The sequence below is a fragment of the Lactuca sativa genome, chromosome 2 (genome assembly GCF_002870075.4).
Source record: "Lactuca sativa cultivar Salinas chromosome 2, Lsat_Salinas_v11, whole genome shotgun sequence".
Classification (NCBI taxonomy): Eukaryota; Viridiplantae; Streptophyta; class Magnoliopsida; order Asterales; family Asteraceae; genus Lactuca; species Lactuca sativa.
In genome coordinates this window covers 141,369,827-141,393,196 of record NC_056624.2, presented here as the reverse complement: position 1 = coordinate 141,393,196, position 23,370 = coordinate 141,369,827, and the positions used below count along the sequence as shown (strand labels likewise).

The 23,370-nt window shown below is 30.5% G+C and overlaps 1 protein-coding gene across 1 annotated transcript in view; it reads right to left on the bottom strand.

Annotated features, from left to right (window-relative positions):
- Positions 1-11,607: 11,607 nt before the first annotated feature.
- The window catches only part of LOC111917478 (uncharacterized), a 30,051-nt gene continuing 18,288 nt past the window's right edge, over positions 11,608-23,370 (bottom strand). The window contains exons 2-6 of the mRNA XM_052768947.1: positions 13,027-13,972; positions 12,423-12,947; positions 12,233-12,304; positions 11,941-12,145; positions 11,608-11,863 (exon numbers count right to left, since the gene is read on the bottom strand). Coding sequence (XP_052624907.1) covers positions 11,608-11,863; positions 11,941-12,145; positions 12,233-12,304; positions 12,423-12,947; positions 13,027-13,972 — 2,004 coding nt within the window. The remainder of the gene's footprint in view (positions 11,864-11,940; positions 12,146-12,232; positions 12,305-12,422; positions 12,948-13,026; positions 13,973-23,370) is intronic.

Here is a 23,370-nt window from a genome sequence, read left to right as displayed (position 1 = left end):
CATAACACTTATGCTCCCACTAGCTTTGACATGTACTCAGAAGTCAGCTGAACTTCTAGAAAAACAATACTTTATTGACTTTCTTACCCAAGTTCAGATTTCTGATACTAGATTGCTTTGATAAAACTTTATCAATATCATACACCTTATCTTAGATAGCTCACAGGTGTGTTTAAACAATTTTAAGAACTATGAAAAGGGATGTCGTAATCATATTCTCAATTGTTTAGACCTTTGCAACTTCTCACAATTCCATGTTAGTGTGCCAGTTAACCACACACGCTCCACTAACGACTTTGAGAATGCAAATATCACAATTGCTATCTAGCTAAAATCTACTTAGTGAAAGTGTTTCCTCACCATCATTTTCATGAATTGGAGAGAACCTTATGACACTTAGATTTAATGGTGTATGTGTTCTTATCCATGTGAATTGTCAAAACCATAGTCACAAGACAAGGATAATGACAAATCCAAACTCATATGGACTGAACTCAATCTTAATTTCTTGCCATCTGGCAGCTCAAGGGACTGTCATTGCTTCCAAGTAGTTGTGCAACCAATTGAGAACTCTAAGAACTCATATGCAAAGCCAACTTTAATTGGAATGGGCACATGATATGTCAACATGATAGGTTATATACCTCAAGTCGTGTGCTAGTGAAGAACTTCAGGTTTTATTCTTGATTAGTTCTTGAGACTTTCAAAACCTTTAAGACACCCACTATCCTCTTGACATATAAGAGTTTCTTGTCAGATATTCAAGAGATAGTGTGGATTCTAATCAAGACAAACACTTCACACAATTGGCCTTAGTTGGTCTTTGTTTTATCCAAAACATCACAACTTACCAATTTCAAATGTACAAGAGTAGAAAACTTTTACTCTTACATTTGGCAAGTGTTTTAAACCTTCTTTAAGACATGTCACTCAAGTTACAATCTTAGAGTATAACTATAAGAATTGTTTTTGGAACGAAGTATGAATCATCTTCTTGATTTAACCACTTCAACAATTCATAACTCCTCTTCTTAACTATCAGAATGCACTTAGAGGATGAATTATGATAAGGTCTCAAAATCATTAAGATGGTCTTAGAACATGATACTAAAGTACTCTCCCATCTTTTCAGATTTGAGAAACTTTTATCTTTTTGCCTAAGTTGATTCGTCTTATTCGCTCTGCCATACATTGGAACCTTTTCCAATGTCTTAGAATTGCACTTAAGCTTGTAAGTATAACCATATTTACTGAGCTATAGTAAATTATGACAAATAGTATTATCGATCTTTTGTGGTGGACTTAACCAGTGCACAAAAATGTATACTCGATCCCTTAGTCCTTTACTTGACTCGCACATCCATGTGAACAAGTAGTTAGTCTTAATTTTTCCAATGCTTGAAAGTTCTCATCCATCATGCTATACAACTTACATGATTCCAAGTTTCGGTCTAATTGAAACCTTGGGTGATGAGAATCTTTCCTTATTTGGTAAATTTAGACATTACCACAAATGAGAGAATCAAATTCACTTTCCAATATTGCTATCAATGGAATCTTATAAGCAACAATTTCCCACAAACGCCATTGTAAGGATACATAAAAAATCAAAAGATTTACCTTTTATTTTAAAACTTTGCGGAAAAAATTATCCTTACAATCCATCTCAAAACTTGTTGTTATCTATTCCTAAGCAATATATATCATAACTCTTAAGTAACAGCCCAAAAATTCTGATCACCGAACCTTGCGAGTGAAATCCATCTTCGCGATCAGAATTTGCATTTACTTCTTTTAAGTTTCTACACTTTTCCTTTGATTCTTAACCACCAACATGTGACCCAGTCACATCATGTAATAAGAATCTCCAATTAGGAACTTAATAGAGTTAGACAATGGACTTTACCTGAAGTAGAGTCAAACTTATTGACTTTAACATCCTTAGGTAAATTTGGCAGCTTCGCAACCAATGTCCCTTCCTTTGGCAATGGACCCTTGATAATGAGACTATCTCAGAATTAGCCTCTCTCTTTACCATTTGGTCAACCGAGTTGACTATGGTCGTTCCCTTTCCATTGGGAAGAGAGAGCTTTACTGGATATACAATTCCATCATTGTCAATGTCCATAAAGTTTTAGGAAGTTGATCTTAGCAAATAGATAAGATCATTAAGGGTCTTGTCATATTTTTTTTCATAGGAGTCCCAAAGGAACTCACTATGTGACTTAGAAAGTAGTTGAGCCACCAACTTTCTCAAGACTTTGACACCCAACTCTCCCAGCTTGTCAATATGTGACTACATCTCCAAGATGTGATCACACATATAACTTAGCTTCCCAATAGGGCTTGAGTGACCTTAAACTTTTCAAGAGCTTGTGGGTTAGGGAGAATAATTGGAGGAGGTGAAAGAAGTATGATTTCCATGGGACATCATCTTCATTTAGGAAAGCTTGTTTCAAGAGATTTGGGAAGATCATAAATGTCTAAACCATACATCTTTTGGGAGATATTCAAGATAGTTGATTTAAAGTCCCTAATATAACACCCAATATGAAATATTAAGGCTAGGACCCAACACAATACTTTTATAACTTGGAAGAGGGATGCCGTAATCCAAGCTATAAAATATTTGAAGGCAGGTGAATGACAATTCACCAATTTCCACCAAGATAAACGAAATGTATTATTAGGTTTTAATTGGTTTTGAAACTCCTAGATTCTTTTGAGATTCGTTGAAATTTTCAATGGCATGTTTCAATCTCGAGTGTTCCCTTCATGTTTTGTGACTGGGATGTCGAGGATCACAAAACAAGGTGTGAATAACTAGGAAAATATACATGGTACCCTTAATATTTACCCCTCAATCGATGTGCTGGTTAACCACACGCGCTCCACCGATACTATGATAAACATTAAGTTACCCTTTGCCTACCTTGTTAAATCCAGGTTAGTGTGCCGGTTAACCACACACGCTCCACTAACGACTTAAGCAAAATGCAAAGTGTAATTTCATGGGTTAGCACCAAATTCACATTTTCCTAAGTAACTAAGATTGGGAATTTATAATAGTTTAATTACTTAGTATTTATCATTAATACTTTTAATGAAGGGAGAATTATAGTCCTTGTCCTACCTGTTCGGATAACGACCCTCCACCAGTCAAGGAAGCGGTGGGTGAGAGTGGACACCCATTAAGCTGCCATTTTATAGGCAACAACCTTATACCCCCCCCCCCTTATAGATTGGCTTCGTAAATGAGGCCTATATATATATATATATATATATATATATATATATATATATATATATTACTAACTTATAATATTATAAAGTATAAGGGTTAAATTTTAACTTTTAAAATTCTAATGGCTTAACTTGGAATTAAAGTATTCATAAGAGAAAACTTTTCAAATTCCAAAACTTGAGGGCAAGTTTTGAAAATATTCAAAACTAATTAATTACATAACTTATGTGTTTAAAGTAGTTTTAATTAAAAAACTCTTCAAGTTCCATAACTTGAGGACAAGTTATGGAAGACTTTAAACTATTAAAGAATGTAACTCTTCTTCTTTGTAACTTATGGAACTAATTAAGGTTACACATTTTAATGATTTAATGAAGTGACTCTTGAACCTCCATAACTTGAGGATAAGTTATGGAGTCATAAAACCATTTAATGAGGACAAGACTCTTTATTTTGTAACCATTGCCAACTTTTATGAGTTTTAAGAAACTTTAATGTGACTTTTCATGTAACTTGAGGACAAGTTACACAAACACATTTTAGAATCAATTCTTAGATTAAAATGGATCAAAGACACATAATCAATCAACTTTTTCTATTAATCTAAGCAACTCATATGAACAAGATAATTGGAATCAAACTTTTTCATGTAATTCGCATAACACTTAAACAAATACAAAACATGAATCTATTGACAATTATCTTTAAAATTGGATTTGTATGAACATTACCACATCAAAAATAAGTTTATAAATCCAAAAACAGCTAGGGTAATGTTCATAGTCCAATTCCAGCCAAAACAGTCGAATATATGTTGTCTGGGGGTCCAATTCGTCGAGTGCATGAACAAACTCGACGAGTTAGATGCTTTTTGCCTTGGACTCGGCAAGTCTGGTGTGCAGACAACACCAAGATTCGATTTTAAGCAGTATAACAAGAAAACAAGCCTAGTCTCTGATACCACTCTTGGGTTTTGAGCATTCTAACACTGCTAAGTGTACATGCAACCCTAAATACCTTGGATCTATGTTTTCTCTATTATACATGCAAATATGAACTTTCCAAGGTATTCATCCTAACTAGCATAATAACATTGATTAATATAAATATATCAAGTTAGAATTACATACCTCTTTGATGTAGAATGTATTCATGAAGCTTGAGTGCCTAGTGCCCCAAGTGTGACACCTAAATGGTTCACACAACAACATATGCACTTGGAAAGACTTGAGAGAATATACACACTTCATGAAAATCGGCTAGCCCTTTTTCTCACACACATAGTGGCCAATTTTGTCAACAATAAGATGCTTATATAGTTAGTGACAATTAGGGTGAACCCTAATTGTCATGGCTTTCCATTTCCTTGGATCCATGGGTTCAAATATACCATGGATAATCTTATGGGTTTTAGCCCAACTTGACAATCCATGAAGCATCAGTCCACTATACAAGTATGGATGAGTTACACAATCAACCCATATATTTAATTAGTCTTCTTTTGATCATTTAATTAATTCTAGATTAATTCTTGATCAATACCAATTAAATAATCTTATTAATATATTAAAACTTATAATATATTAACCAACCTTAAGTGTTATTTCTCTCATTTTAGTCTATCCAAATGCATGATGCCATGCAACCCAAATGGACCATGCTAGATCGGGTCAAGTCTTACCAATTATAGTTATGGACTTAGACATTAATCCAACAAACACTTCTTCAATATCGTGAAAACGTTAAGACAATTGTCACCCTTGACCCGTCGTTCGTGGTTGTAGCTAGAAACCATAGGTGGGGGTTGTCTATCCCATACAGATCTATACACAACTATTCAACTCATTTAAGATTTATAGATTATAAGGCCAGGACTTAATGTATTGGTTGAAGAAATGTCTCACATAACCCGTCGAATGTATGTTATTCTAGTTGAAAATGTAATCAACATAGTCTATGTCCACGATAATGATCAAAGTGTTGTGTTCGTTACCCAATGTGTAATAGTATAATCCAATGGATACTGGTTTTATCCAATGTGTAATCACAAAAATTTATCTTTCAAATCTAGATTTTCGGTAAAAATATCAGTTTGCGGTTATCAAATGTGTAATAGTATTATCTATCATACAATAGATCTAGACTTAGAAACTTGTCTAGCATGCATATACAAGAATAAAACTTGTGTACTTCATTTGGAATCTGAATATATATATATATATATATATATATATATATATATATATATATATATATATATATACACACACACACATACACTTTCATAACTAACGCATAATCATGTATGAAGTAGTATTATCCAAAGGTTAAAGGTTTTATCCAACATATACTAGATCTAGGATTTTTGTGTAAAGTCATTGACTAAAGTGTAAATTGTTACCATGCCATGTAATCTCCCCCAAAAGAGTGAAATGAGTAAAACTAGTATAAAAAAGGGGGTATGAACTCACTTGTTATGTTCTTGTCCAAAGGTTAAACGAAACTTGAAGATGGTGGTCCTTGGCTTGGATCTTGGTGTTCTTGAGCTTTCCTTTTAAGATCTTGAGTTATGAGGGTTATGTGAACAAGTGATTAAGCTTGGAATGAAGAATTTGAGAGTGATAGGGGTGGTGCCGAAGCTTTCGGCCAAGATAAGAAGAGATAAAGATGAGAATGTTTACTTGGTTCATGCTAATTTGTGAAGAAGGTGAATGTACTTATAATGTAACTAAAGTTTCCTAGCTTGCATGGGAAATGGTTGGACGATTTTAGGGGTATGGGAGGTGGCATGTTTGATTGATTTTTTTATTATAAAGGTGTAAGAGACATGATCATTTGGTCTTCTAATGCTTTTACATTATTTTAATAGGTTTGACTTCTTTATATTAAAATAAGAACGATTTTATATATATATATATATATATATATATATATATATATATATATATATATATATATATATATATATATATACACACACACGTGTATGCATGTATTTATAAATATAATAACTTTTATAAATATACACCAATTCTTATTCTTGGAGATAGTGTTATAAAAGTTGGTTGCTATTATAGTTTTTCATATAATTATTAGTGGTTGGTGATATGGAAGTTAGTAATGTTTATTTATACTTATTATGACCTTAATCATGAAAGTTCATTTGTATATTGTATTTTCATATACCTTGTATGACGTTGTATTGTTCTAACCTGATAAGTCATTCACCGATCATCCAATTTGTCATGTATGTATTATAGTGTTAAATGTACCGACCTACATACGGTTTGAAATTTTAAAAGACAATGTACTTTCATAAAAGATTTTATAATATATCATAATAGTTGTGAGGGATATATTATGTTTATCTTAATTATGGTTGACTTCTGTTTACCAAAATTGACGGGTGTTACAGTTTTATATAATATCTTTACTACATACTTGAAGATAGTAGTTTTTCTTTATTTTTGATTTGATTTTTGTTTATTTTTAATTTATTTTTTTATTTCTTAAACTAAATATCGGTTTGAGTTTTTAATGTTTAACAATTATAAAATTTTAATAAGAGGAATATAAATGATCATAATATTTTCCATTTATATTTTTTTAAATCATATTATTTTTGGATCATAAAATTTTGAATCATAACGATATTATGTATCATATATTTTTCGATCATATTAATTTTGATCATAATATATTGAATTAAATAAAGTTTTTGTTCAATACAACATTTGGATCATTATATTTTTTGAATCATTTAATTTTGAATCATAAAAAATATAATAATTAAGGATCATTAAATATTTTAATCAAAATATTTTTAGATCATAACAAGTTAAGGATCATAAACATATTGAATCATTATATTTTTGAATCATAAATATTTTGAATCATCTCTATTTGGATCCTATTATGTTCAACGTTTTTTTTTTCAAAAAATTTTAATATTTTAAAATAAAGTTTAGTATCTAAACAACTTATTTTTTATAAAATCTTTTTACATAGTCATTAGAATAGTGAGTAGAAGTGTTGTTTGTTTTTTGTTTACACATCTTCTTGGCCTCTTCTGTATGCACCGTACAGACCACTTGCAGACATTATCATTTGCAAATTGTTTCTTTTTTTGAAGACTATGGATCTAAAAATGTTTGTGCACCCTCTTCTTAGCGTAGATGTGCACCAAAGTATTTTAACATATGCAGACATCTTCTAGCCTAAAAAACCACACATATCTTTATTTTTTTAATTTGTATTTATTCAAACTTTATTAATGATACACAATAAGAAAAAAAAAATTTACAATACTTAAAAAAAAGGTTCGACGACACAAACATGAAATTTTTAACAAATTTATAAATAAAGATTTATTAAAATAATAATCGTTGAAGTTATTTATATAAATATGAAAAAAAATCATTATATATTCTTATATTTTTTGTGCCAAATTTTTTAAAACATTATTTAATATTGTATCGTCAATTTCTTAGGAAAATATTTATGGTATGTTTTTAATTTTATTTAATTGAAAAATCGAAATTTATTTTCATCAATTTATGTATCAAATTCTTTGATTCCTAATTACAATGTTTATGTATAACTTTGCGACCAAAATTGATGGTTTTTATCAAATATATATGTTAATTCATAACATTTTATGTTTACTTTTTCCACAATAATACATAAAAGTTGATCTAGATTTGTTAATTATTTATAAAAAAGTCATAAAATATTAAAAAATCACTTTAAAGTTAAAAAAATCAATTTATTTAGATTTTAGTTTATTTTAGTAGTCTGATGATGTTAAAAAAATAAACAAGGAAAAAATCAATTTATTTAGATTTTAGTTTATCAATGACCTTTGGTTTTTTCAAAAAAAATTATTGCCGAAAAACTAAACGGGTGGAAAAAAACCCACCAGCCAATAGGAGTTGGACATTTGTCATGCTAGAGTGGGGGCATGTGTCAGCGACTAGAGATGCCACATTACCGATTTTTTTTTTCTGTTTTTTAATATTTTTGTTTTTGTCACTTGTACCCTCTAAACAATTAACATTCCTCGAAAATTATCAAAATCTTGCAATTAATTACGAAAATGTCATATCAACTTGCGAGATTTTGACAATAAATAAAAGCAAATCATGGCCGTTTATTTTTTCAATATTATGGCCAAAAGTTCTTCTCACGATTCCTGTTATTTTTGAGTTCCTACTTGATCATATATATATATATATATATATATATATATATATATATATATATATATATATATATATATATATATATATATATATATATATATTAATTGTTACCTCTTAATAAAATAAAATTTTAGAAATAGAACGTTGCATAGAAATATATGAAACTAGGTGAACGCCCGCGCGTTGCGCAGAAACACATATATAGTTGAAATCTTATAAATATATGTTTTCTTTAAATATAACAATAACATTGTTGTTAAATTTGATATAATAATTTGTATACTAAATTAATATAATATATTGATTATTTTGAATTCTATGATAATATATACATCTATTATAACTATATAATCACAACCGTTTGAATGACTTCTACCCATGAATTACTCATGAATAATATTAAATATAATATATTGTTCAATGTTATTTATAGTTGTTGTTATTGTTAGTTAATTTTTAAAATTTTTTTGTTTAATGCTTTAATTTCTATCATTATAATTATTAAAAACATCAAACATTATTTTTTGATTTTGAAGGTAACAATATAATCATTTATATAGAGTTTTATTTAACTATTGTTATTGTAAGTTATTTTAAGCTACTTATTCGAAAACTTTTAACAGTTACACAAATATTTTTAGGAAACATTTTAGTTAAATTGAGATTTTAATTCAGTTTTTGCATTTAGCTCTATAATTTATCACTTTTAACTATTAACAAAATATTCATTGGGTTTTTTTAAGTAGAACTGAAACTTATATTGAAGTTGACAATGTAATGTTATATTTAAATTAACAATGTAAGTATTTTATCCAAACTGTTCAAAAGTTGTAGCTTTAAATTGATAATGGTTTACATACAAAACATCTTAATTTAATAAATTAAGTATAATCTGTTAAAAATTAAAGACATAATTTTATAAGTAGAAGTAAATATGTTATTTTAATATTGAAATTTAGTTTATTTATGATTACACTTTAGGTTTGATATTTATTTAACCTTATTAACCAACTTATAATCATTATTAGAAAGACACTACTATTTATCACTTTTAACTATTTACAAAATATTATTTGGCTTATTTAAGTTCAACTAAAATTTATATGTAAGTTGATCCTGTAATGTTATATTTAAATTTATAATTTAAGTTTTTTATACAAATTGTTCAAAAGTTGTAGCTTTAAAATAATAATGGTTTACACCAAACAATATATTATAACTAATAAATTAAGTAGAATATGTTAAAAGTTAAAAAACATAACTTTATAAGTAGAAGTAAAGATATTCTTTTAATATTGAAATTTAGTTTGTATATGATTACACTTTATGTTTGATATTTATTTAATCTTATTAACCAACTTGTAACCATTATTAGGAAGAAATTGAAAAGTCATAGGAGTTTCAAATGAATGTGGTGAAAGGAAAAATGCATGAGAGTTTCAAATGAATGTGGTGAAAGGAAAAATGCTAGCTTTATAAGATACTAGGCGAATCCCCGCGCGTTGCGCGAGAATAGAATTATATAGTTATAATAATAACTTTTACCAAATTATTATTTAATATTTCTACTTTGAAATAAAATGTTAGTAGTAAATCAAGCATATGGTTAACATATTAGTTTTATTAAACATTATAATTTAATTTTTAAGTCATTGTGATATATACAATTATTTGATAATTTTATAAATCGTTTAAAATTGTGTAAATTAAATATCAAATGAATGATAATATAATGGGTAGCAAAACGTATGAACAAAAATATGAACTGCAAATTTTAGTAACATAGAAACAGAAAAACATCTATTATAACATTTGTATTAAAAATGTATATATACAACGAATAATAAAAAAATATGAAAAATAAAAACTATAACTTTTAATAACATAAAAACACCAAAATATATATTATAACATTTATATTAACTCTTCATATTTAAATCACAAATCTTTTCAAATACATTAATGTTTTTAATGAGCAAAACTTTATAACCTTATAAAAGAAAGGAAAATAAAAAGTTATTAGTAATTACTAATTAATAATCATAAGTTAAAATCTCTTTAGTTGTAACTAATAAATATACATAAATTAGAAAACTCTTGAGTTGTAAAATGAGTTTCAAATAAATACGGTATTTGGAAATGTATTATTATTATTATTATATTCGTCTAAATAATTGGTTTTGATGTATCAATTTAATCCCTTCAATTATTAAACATAAATATATTTAATTATAAATTTATAACATACATAGGTACATATACATGTTAAACAATCCACATATAATATATATAATTTCGTAAATGTTATATATAATTCTTGTCGTAGCAATATAGATAAATTATTTTCATATGAAGAACATATCATGATAAGTCTATCATAATTATATATCAAATGTTTGAAATTATGTTACCTTTTAAATATTGTCTTTTAAATATGTTGTGTAGGATAACCCAACAAAAAATAATGTAAAATAAACATAATCAAAATAGAAAAACTACAATAAAATAAATAAGAGCATTGAGTGGTTGAATATATAAGTAAAGATGTTACATAAAGATACATTTAAATCAAAAGAAAAAATAACATTCGTCAACTTTGCTCAAACAAAAAAACCTATATCCATTTTATGAATCTTTTTTCTTCATTTAACACCATTCAACCATCAAAACTTGATGATAATTCTTCACTAACCCACAATCAAAATATTTTTTTTTTTTGAAAAAGAAGAATCAGAAAGATATTCCAAGCAAGACATTGATGTTTGGAGAGTCGCATTCAAGATTGAGTAATACACACAAATCACATATAAAGATTAAATGAGAAACCAATGTTTTAAAACCCGGGTTTTTAGTTGACCCGGTGTGAAGACCGGTTCACGGGTCAACCGGTTCAACCGCCGGGTCAACCCGGTTTATGGCATTTTTTTTATTTTCATATATTTTTGCTTTTCTCCATACTACATAGACATATAATACCAATAATTTGATGTCAACAAAGTTTAATCTAAACACAAAAAACAATCTTAACACAACAAACAACCACATAGAGTATTAATAACATGTTATAGATCAATCTTAACACAACAAACAACAACATAAAGTATAAATAACAAAAGAAAACATAGTTGTAGACAAATCCAAACACGTTACGACCAAACCAAATCATGGATCTTGAGAAATTGGAGTATTATAAGCATCGATCTCGCGGTCACTTAGTAACTGAAATTCACTATCAACTTCATGATCAACATGGTCACCTTGTGATTCAGAAGCCGGTTCATGCTCTTGCTCATCAAGCATATTTTCCAAATCATCATAATTAAGTTCTCCTTCCCGCTCTTCTTCAACCACCCAAAATCCCGTCTTATCAATATTTTCATAGTCAACAGGATCGTAAGACCTCATATCAACCTTCAATCTACAAAAACATTCAAAAAAATCTCAAATATAACTTGGTCATTTTATAGCATAGTATATCTTATCAAGTTACCATACCTATTTTGTAAACGCAAGTTGTAATGAACAAATACAAGATCATTTAGCCTTTGATGTTCCAATCTATTCCTCCGTTTCGTGTGAATCCTTTCAAATACACTCCAGTTACGTTCGCAACCGGAAGAAGATGCCGTTTGACTTAATATTCTAATAGCAAACTTTTGCAAAACCGGAATATCTCCGCCAAATAACTTCCACCACTCATCTACAAATGATATAGTCAGCAAAAAAAAATATATTAGAAAATACAATATTTTATATATAATAATGACACATTAAGTTTAAATCATACCTGGACGAGTAAGATTACGAGAAGCAACGGCACTAGATCTACCAAAGGTACCTTCAGCATCACGAAACCTCCCTAAATTCAAGGTAATATTTAACACGTCATCACCTTTAAAAGTCTTCTCAACCATTTCAAGAACGCCTTGAAACACCTCATTCTTCTTACAAAGATTTGCATGATCATATTGGAAAACAGGATTCAACCAATAAGCCGCACAATAAATACTTTTTTCTTAACATCCTATCCCAACAGCTATCAATTATGTTAGTGTAAGGCCTATATAATTCCTTCTTCTTCTTAAACAATTCCTTAATCCCTCTTCTTGCCCGACGCATTCCCTCGTAAACATAACCAATTGCAGGTTTTTCATCCGAATCACACAACCGCAAAAGTTTTAACAAAGGAGTCATTACTTTCACTGTAATCAAACAATTCTTCCAAAAGATTTCATTCAAGACAATCTGTTTACATTCAACCGCATTTCCCACTTTCAACATCTTCTTAAACTCATTAGATATGACCATTGCTTGTAAATCTTCTTTATGGTCATACAAACTTTGCAATGATATGAACACGGTACCAAACCGAGTAGCACCTGGACGGATAATTTCTTTCCAACCGGGTCTTTTTCTTAACCAATTCAACGGCCACTTATGATTATAAACAAAAATAGTAACCCTCGATGCAAGATTGACCAAACTTTTCACATTATCCAATTCTGAAAGATACAAGATTAAGACAATGCGCTGCACATGGAGACCAAGTAATAGAAGGATATCTTTCACATAACTTAGTACCAGCAAGCTTGTAATTAGCAGCATTATCAGTTACCATTTGAACCACATTTTTTTCTCCTACCATTTCAACAATCTCAGCAAACAAATTACACAAATTTGTAGCATTGCTCTCTATATCAGATGCATCAACAGATTTAAGAAATGATATCCCTTTCGGACAATAAACCAAGAAATTAATCAAATGTCGTTGTGAAACATCCCTCCACCCATCACTCATAATTGTGCAACCTGTATCAACCCATTGACTTCTTAACGAATCAATTATCAATGAAACTGACTTTTTTGCATCTGTCAATAAATTAACCCTCAGAGCATGATAATTAGGTGCTTTGTACCCATAACCAATACTTGCTATTTTATCTACCATAAGTTGAAAAAAAGGAGAGTTGCAAGCATTCATAGGTATACATGCATCATAAAACCACATAGCAATAGCTAAATCCACATCATGTATTTTTGCCTTACTTTGCATTGCAGATTTAATAGTGGGTTGGGAAGGATCATTTATACCTTTTGTAAAAAATGGATGCAAGTTTGAAGTAGATTTCCTTTTACCCTTTTTCACAGTTGACATTTCTATTTCCTCCATCTCTTCATCATCATCCAAGATAGTAACACTAGTGGTGCGTTTTTCTTTTTCTTTTTGGGCAGTCTCTTTCAACTTTCCTTGCATTGTAAACCGCACTTCTGGACTAACTTTTGAGCATGCTACTACCTCACCTTTAATACCAGCAAGATGTTTCTTAACCCTGTTTATTCCACCACCACCTATAACTTTTTGACAAAAGTTACATATCCATGCCTTTTTCCCCTTCTCATCAACGACTTGAGTAACATGTTCCCATGCTATATCCGTCTTTGTTCGTACATTTGATTGAACCGAAGAATGGGATTGAGCTTGAGATTGTGCTTGCGATGGTTGTTCTTCCCTTGATTCCATATCTAACTGCATTGAAAAGTAATTTTATAATCAATAAACATATGTCAATTGGATCCTAATTTCATAATCTACATAATCAAAACCTTGAAACAATGACCAATTAACAATAAATGAAATGTAAATAACCAAATTTGTCACAAAATCTTGAAACAATGATAGTTAACAATATATGAACTGTAATTGATTTCACATGTAATTGATAATTAAGAATAAATATACTAACAAAATCTATCACCTGTAATTGATAATTAACAATAAATGAGCTGTAAGTTCACCTGATTTCAAAGTCAATTAGAGAAGAAAATAAAACAAATCTAGCAATTGATTTCACAGTCAATTGATTTCAGTCTTTCATAGCCAAAAGAAAACTAACTTCATAATAGCTAATCAAAAGAGCGGAAGTTTCTAGTTTCTACAGCTAATCAAAAAAAAAGTCACTGTATTGCAGTTTAGGTGGAGAAGGAACAACCAACTAATCAAGGCACTTCTGAATTCTGATAACTAATCAAGGCACTTCTGATTTCACAGTCAATTGATTTCAGTCTTTCATAGCCAAAAGAAAACTAACTTCATAATAGCTAATCAAAAGAGCGGAAGTTTCTAGTTTCTACAGCTAATCAAAAAAAAAAGTCACTGTATTGCAGTTTAGGTGGAGAAGGAACAACCAACTAATCAAGGCACTTCTGAAACACCTGGAGGCGGAAGTCGATGTAGCAGCAAAAAAAAAAGAAAAAAGAAAATAAAGGAAATCGGAAGTCGATTTAGCAGCAAAAAGAAAAAAGAAAAGAAAGGAATCGGAAACTCACCTGGAGGCGGCTGGAGAAGAATGCAATTCGCCGGAGAATGAAGTCGATCGAGAATGAAGTCGCCGGAGAATGGAGGCGACTTGCTGCTTTCGTTTGCGAATTGCGATGTGCTGCTTTTGTTTCCCACAGAAGAACGAAGAATGGAAGTCTATTTTGTGGCCTGGAGGCTGGAGCGATACAAGATAGTGAAATAATTAAGCAAGCCCTACTAAACGGTCCAACCCGGTTTTTACCGGTTCACAATACCCGGTTCAACCACGGGTCATGGTAAACCCGGCCGGTTCGATCCGGTCGGTATTTTTACAAAAACCCGGTCTCGATTAACCCGTCTTATATCCCGGGTCACAGTTCAACCGGTTCAACCGGCCGGGTCGACCCGGGTTTTAAAACATTGTGAGAAACTGAATATAAAGAAATAATAGAAAAGCTTCAGTTGTTTTGGTTGAAAGAAAAAAAATCATATTACAACTACCATCGATGCGACGTAACCCATTTCTTCAAATCATCATATTTGGATCGTGAATGCTTCAACTATATGAAAACTTTTGAATCACAATATCTTCAAATCCTTCTTACATGTAAGATTTTATATAACACAAAAGACACAAAAGATTAACTTTTTTATAGTAAACTTTTCACTAAATGCTAATTAAACATAATATGAGTTATAAAATTTTTGAGTGTTAAATCATAATTAAGAAAACTTTTGAGTTGCATTAGTTAAAAAAAAGGGGTTTCAAATGAATGTGGTTTGAGAAAGTTAAAAAATGGGGTTTTAAATACATGAGATTCAAAAAAAAATGCTAGCTTTATAAGTATGTATGATATAGATTAGGATGTTATAATATACATATATTAATATAATTGTTATTCTTTTAGATTTGACTCTATAATACAGTAACGTACAATATAAACCTACAATTGCATAAAACACGCTAAATAATTTAATGACCCGAATTAAACCAATAAAATACTAAGGCACTTATAAATGAAGATTTAAACTGTAAGGAGCCGAACTACATTTTACTATATAATAATATTATTTTATACATTTTATAAAGTTGAATAATATAATATTTTAGTTTATATTTTATAAAGTTGAATAGTACAGTATTTTACGCTAAATATTGTTATGTGAAAATATTATTACGTATACTTTTCAAAATATAAGGATGACCCAATTTTTAAGGAAAATGGACATTAGAAATTGTAAGCTCACGTCCTAAGGGTGACCCAATTTTAAGGAAAATGGACATTAGAAAATCATAAGCTCACGTCCTAACACACTACACTTTTAGGTTTTAGGTATTGTTTGTTTTTTTAAAATAACCTCTTCAAACTACGGGTGAGCATGGTGCGGTTCAGTGCGGTTTTTGGCCAAACCCGAACCGAAAACCGCAACTTCGGTTTTTTGAAATTTAGAAACTGCACCGTTCGGTTTTATGTGGTTCTGTTTTTGCGGTTTTTCGCGGTTCGGTTTTTTTTGCGGTTTTTTGTTAGTTTTTTTGTTTTCATTTTGCTTTGACTCATATGAGGAGTACTAATCATTTTTTGGAGATGAACCGATACCGCCACCTCTTGATTTGAAATCAAATTACATAACCATTCATCCAACATGTTTCTAATGGTTGAACATAATACGAATTTAATATAATATTTGTTTCACATGTAGATGCAATAATATTAATGTATTCATAAAAATGATACTATCATCACTAGTACTTTTCACATTTAAATATTAAAAAATGTCATCAACATTATTTGTTATTATAAATATCACTAACTGTATGTTTAAAAATATAGAATCATTATCTAATAGATAAGATGGATATTTATATTTATAAAATTTTTAATTGTCATAAGTTCTTCGTTCTTACAAATATCAACACTTAATATATATATATATATATATATATATATATATATATATATATATATATATATATATATATATATATGCGGTGCGGTTCGGTTTTTTGCGAGACTAGAAACCGCACCGCACCGAGTGTTTTCGGTTTTTGCGAAACTAAAAACCGCACCATCGGTTTTCTTTTCGGTTTCGGTTTTTTGGTTTTTCGGTTTCGGTTTATGCGGTTTTTTCGGTTTTTTTGGTTTGCGGTTCGGTTTTTGCTCACCCCTGCTTCAAACCACTTTATGCTGCGCGGCGCAGCATACGCGCATCACTTTCCTTCTCACAGCAGTTTGTTTTTTGGAAGACTTCAGACTGTAAAACCTCTGCGCGTGTGTTGTATGGCGTAGCACTTGACTTGTCTCTTCAAACCTCTTCAGCTTTCTTTTTTTTGAAGTGTTTTTTTAGAATTTTGGTATAACTTTTTTTTTAATTTTTATTTTTTTGAAAAACTTAGATTTTTTTAAACTTTTATTTATGGATTTGATACAATTTCTTCTTATAGTTTCCACAAAAAAAAATTTTAACTTGATTTTTTTAAAATACTTTAATTTTTTTACCATTTCTGTTAATAATATTTTAAGTTTCAATTTCATCTTTTTTAACGTGTGTAATTTTTTACGAACTTTGTAAACACCGTTTGCAATTATTTCTTAATTTTTTTTTATTATTTTCTTTTTTATGTTTTTTAAAATTAGTTTTTTTCTAGAATAAAGTTGTTAGCTTCTTTTATATTTTTATAAGTTTTTTTTAAAGTTTTATATTTTTGTTTTTTTACATGTTCTTTTTAGTATTATTTCAATGTTTTAAAACTAGAATTATTTAAATTTCGGTGTTAAAAACTATTTTCAGTTTATAAAATTAGTTTATTTAAATTTCAGTTTACTGCAGCAGTCTGCAAATGTTAACAAACAAACATGCTTCTTATTATAGGTTGCAGCCTTTTGTTCCACCTCTTCTGCTACAGAGGATTACAGAGGTGGTCCGCAGACTTCACGAATTTTCGCTTCGAAAAAACAAACAACACCTTAATAATACTGTGCAATGTCTTTTTCAATAGAAATCAAATTTAAAACCATTTATTTGGTTAATTTTAATATTAAGAAATTGAAAAATAACATAAATGTCCTACAAACTTTCTAGGATTGATCCTTTAAGCTCTTAAACAAATTTCATGTCTTTATAAGGACTTAAGGTCGGAAGCAACCTGTCCTTTTAGTTATCATGACCTATTTTAGCAGGTTTCAGTGATGTGTTCACATAGATAATCAAACCCACTCACTCTAGCTCACAATGTATTGCCACTGCAACAATTTCAAATATTCGTTCTTCATATCTTCCACTTTCATTTCAACCTAATTTCACCACTACCAACAGTGGTCGGAAAATCTAAATATCTTCCATGGCTAACTTCCACTTGTTACTTTACTTTTTTCATCTTATTTTTTATTGTTTCTCCTACAGACCACCAATGACAAATCACATTCATTGTTTGAGTTCAGAACAATGATAAACCTTCAATTTTCCCGACTCATAAACACTAATAGAGCATTCCATGGCTTCTCAGCTAAGCTTTTTATTGTAGAAAATTCCAAGCTCAAATCTACTTTTGGGGTTCTCTCATATATTCCCAAACAAGTTCATCATCTGCATACCATGCGTTCACTGGAGTTTCTAGGGCTTAAGACGTCTAATAGTGTAGGGTTGTTGAAGGAGTCAAGTTTTGGGTCGGTTCAGGTTATTGGAGTTTTTGGATATTGGGATTTGGCCTGAGAATGAGAGTTTTGGATGGTTATGGAACTCATACAAATTTAATTGCCTCGATGTTTTTCCCGGTGACATCTTGTAACTAGAACTTAATCAAAGCTAAATACTTCTTTACTGGTTACAAATCAACAAATGGGAAAATGAACGAAACGGTGGAGCATCAGTCGTCGTGAGATGGTCATGGAATTCATACAGCTTCAATCACCGATGGTAGGTAAGTTTTCCCGGCGTCAACTCTTGGTTATCCCTAAGTGTTGACGGTGTTGTTGTGCCCTGCTACCTCGATGCATCCTTATGTCTAGAAGGCTCTCATGGAATTCATAAACCATGGAATTCCTTTAGAGGCAAATTTGTTTTATACGAAAGAGGCATCAATTCACGAGCTCAAAAAGGGGAAGTCGGTGTCCACAAGAATGAACCTTTTAACCTATAATCGATGACATGTCATGGTTGAGGGGGCAAATATTGCAGTTGTCGCACTAAAACCTGCTAAAATAGGTCATGGTGACTAAAAAGACAGGTTGCTTCCGACCTTAACCCTCTATAAAGACACAAAATTAGTTTACGTGACTTAAATGGTCAACTCTAAAAAGTTCGTAGGATATTTGTGTTATTTCCCCTTAAAAAATATCTTGTAAATTAGTTTAATGGTTTATAATCTACATTAACATTTGTGGTATGGAGAAACACTTTTGAGTTTTACCCACTCCTTTGAAGTTATACATCATATTGAATATGAAAGGTTGATAAAGTTTGATTTTACAAACTCAGTTAAAAACTTAAAGCGATAACATACATTTCTATAAGACAAAACTAAAAGAAGTTATAGTTATAGAGCAACAATATAATACTTTATATAATTGGTTGCAGTGGCATATCAATAAAAAATATCAACTTAGATCGAATATTCTAATAATCTAAACTAGATTAAACTTTAATTGAAATGACTACAAAAAGGATATGTTAGTTGAAAAAAATCCAAGGTAGAAAGTCGAAAATTGTAGTTTTTTATTTGTAAAAAATGGTAAAACAATAAATAAATGTAAGATTTTGACATGTATAAATGTATATAAAACCTAAAATCTCTCAAATGGTGTATTTTGTATCGAGATTTTGAGATCTTTTAAGAGATTTTATCTTTTAAGAACAAAAAATTTGAACTAAGTAAAAGCTTTTGTTGGAAAATATGAGTTTGAAGATTTTATTTTAAACAAAAGCATATAATTTAAAAGTTAATTCAATTAGATTTTAGAAGCTTTTATATTTTAATTTTATATATTTTAAAATTTTAAAAATATTAATAAATACTTTTTACACAAATAAAAATTACACTCAAACTACCAACTACCCACATCACTTTTCTATCATTCAACAAAAAAGATAAAACTGCAAATTTGGTCCTTGTGGTTTTCAAAAATCTTTGGATGGGATCCAAAAAGTTTCCGACTTGCATGGAAGGTCCAAAATCAAGGTTTTTCTGGATTTTTGGTCCCTGATACATTTGAAAAGACAATTTTACCCTTTTCATTTCTTTTTCTATTTTCTTTATTTATTTTGGCATTTAATTAATTAAAAACAAAAAAAAACTAAAATCTCTCTCTCTCTCTCTCTCTCTCTTAAAACACCTTCAAAACACCCACCCACCCCTGTACTCTCCATCACACCCGCTCTTTTGACTCTGCCATTCTTCTTCTTCGTCATTATGCATCTGCAAATAAGATTGAAGAAAAACCTTGCTGCAATTTGATCCCGTTTCGATTTCCCCCAAGTCCATATAGACTCATCAATGGTCCTCCATTCAGATACTTGTGGGTGACCCGATTTTGCTTCCTTCCCTCTGACCTTTCTCCTTCTATCTTCCAAATCCAAATGGGGTTTTGACTATCACTACCTCTATTGCCCCCCAAAAAATACATCGACTATTAGGGCTCCTGTATCATCTTCCTCCCTTATCTGTTAGACGTCGTAGGTAAGGAACTAACTAAACAATCGATCCTCTTGAATGATTGAACAGGAGAACAATAATAACGAGGTGGAGAATCGGACTTACAGGGGTCTCAAGGGGTGACGAGGCTGGTTGGAGATGTGATTGACGGAAGCAGTAGCTAAAGACGACGGTGGTTCACAGCAACGACGACATGGTGGCAGGGGCTGCTCCGACTACTTTTGTTGCTTCGTTTCCGATGAGCTCAACGAGAGGGAGGGAAGGAAGAGGATGGTGGTGGAAACTGCCGAAATAAGGTGGCGGGGACTGTTGGCCGGTAATCCAAGGAAGAAGGGGGTGGAGTTGGGTGGTTCCCGGTGACACAACCCCAAGAACGACAGGGAGGCTGTGGTGGTGGTGTTTATGGGTGCTTGGGTTCAAAAGGTTTTTTCATTTACCCAGTTGAATTCGACAAGGAGAGAGAGAGAGAGAGAGAGAGAGAGAGAGAGAGAGAGAGAACACTGGGTGGGGTAGGAATACTTTTTTCCTTTTTTCTTTATTTTTTAATTAGAACAACATTAGAATAATTATAAAAAATACAAAAAAGAAAATAAAAGGGTATAATCGTCTTTTTAAGTTTTTTTGGACCAAAAATACAGAAAAACCTTGATTTTGGACCTTCCATGCAAGTCGGAAACTTTTTGGATCCCATCCAAAGGTTTTTGAAAACCACAAGGACCAAATTTACATTTTGAATTAGATTGTTAAATTATAATGACACTTGAACTAGTTTGTTAAACATATACAAATGACACTTGAATTAGATTTTAGATTATAATTTTTTTTTGTTCAAAAAACAAATTAACCTCATAAATAAATATATATTTTTTTAATTTGAATTTTCTTTAGAAGATAAATTCTAAAGCTTCTAAACTTTGTTGTCCGGTAAATAAGTCAAAAGTTTTGACTCATTATTATTCAAATATTATCCAAATTCAGTTTTTATATATTATATTATATATAATATATAAAGTTTTGTTAAAAGATTATCAAGTGGGTACCCTCATATGTAAATCCGCCACTGATTTGGACTGTATATTGGTTTAAAAGTTAAATTCATTTTTCCTAAAGAATACAAACTATAAGTTAATCCGTTTACATGTTTCTTTGTTAAATTAGTGTGATTTTAATTTGAAACTAGGTAGATATGAAAGACCGAAATTGAATCCCTCTAAAAACTAATTAATAAATGAACGTAAAATAAGCAAATTTACATAAATCTCGTGAAGAAGGAACATGCAAGAATATGATACAACAAGATTTGGTCTGACATGCCTACACAGTATATGGCCCCACGAGATATGAGGGCCTCCATGTGCATTCAAGGATAAATCATGGTTTTTATTTTTAAATTCTAAAGACACAAATAAATATATATATATATATATATATATATATATATATATATATATATATATATATATATATATATATATATATATATATATATATATATATATAGAGAGAGAGAGAGAGAGAGATAGGTTCAGGTGTTTAAAGTAAGAATTATGATATTTTATGTATAAATGTGGACCAATCAAAATTTAAAATAAAAATAAATAATTAAATAAATAAATAAGGGTAAATATGTAATTTGATAATTAGTTTCTACAAATAATAGTCTATAATTATGGTAACCATTGACTTAGCTACCTAGGTATTTTCATCCCTTTTAATTAGTAATTTAGTTTAAAACCCTACAATCGACCTTGTCTCCAGTCCATAAACACCCGATCCTTAGTTGTAGACCCAACAAAATCAATTGTTGTAAAGAAACGACGTCTCCGGCATCAAGCTGACTTTCACAATCAAGCAGCTCTTGGCTGCATCTCTCCCGGTTCCGGCATAGTGTGTAAAGGGAAGACACTGACTGTAAGGGAAACAAAGGAACAAGGAATGTCAACGGAGCTTCTGTGATAGTTTGGAAATCACGAGGAGTTGCGAAGGGAAGAAGCATCGGGACATCACCGATCCACGAGGCATTCGATTGTTATCTTTGACAGGAAGAAGAAAGGTTCGTCTCTAGCCTGAAGACACATAAAGCGAAACCGATTTTATTCATAAGCAAAAATTGGAACTGTTCATCAAAATTGAAATCGGAATATCATACTTCAAAGTATGAATCGATTGGAATTGAATGTCACAATCTCGCAATCGATTGGGGCTGTTCATGAGATTGCAATCAGATTTGAAGCCTCTATGTTGAAATCGAATGAGAAAGGTGGGTCGAAATCTAAGGTATGCTGTGTAAACCTTACACCCTAAACCTAAATCATGAAATGTTTTACTTCTATATGAGATTAATTATAGCGGGGTTTTAATTTTTCAGTGAGCAGCTTAATACATGGAATATATTAGCAAAGGCAAGAAATGAAGGACGCCTATTTGCCAATATCGGATGGCCTAGAGATCCCGACATTGTAAGTTGATTTTGACCTTTATATAGTTTTATAAAAAAAGTTCAATTTCATTGACAACATAATTTAACCTCTTCTTACAGAATGAGCAGGTGAAGCGGTTGCACTTACTTTTAAAAATGAAGGATTATGCTGCTATAACACTCGTGTTTCTGGCCTAGGCATTTATATTGAGTTGATAGTCTAGGTTAACCTTTGTAACTCATTTTGAAGAAATGAAAAGGAATTATGTGAATATTATGTGAATTATGTGTTTTATGCTTAATTATTAGGGCTTAATTAATTAAGAATAAAAATAAGCGTCAAAATTAAAGTGTGAGATAAGCCCGATATCTTTACATAAAGTTGTAGTGGTCGAAACAAGGATTTCGGGGATATAAAGAATACCAAAATCCGAGTTATAACGAAGAAGTTATGACCTGTCGAAGTTTCGCGACAAAACCGGCACAGTGCTGAATGTCGTAAAAAGTGAGTATTCGATAAACTACTTTTTAGCCTTAGTAATCTAAACGAAAGTCGTA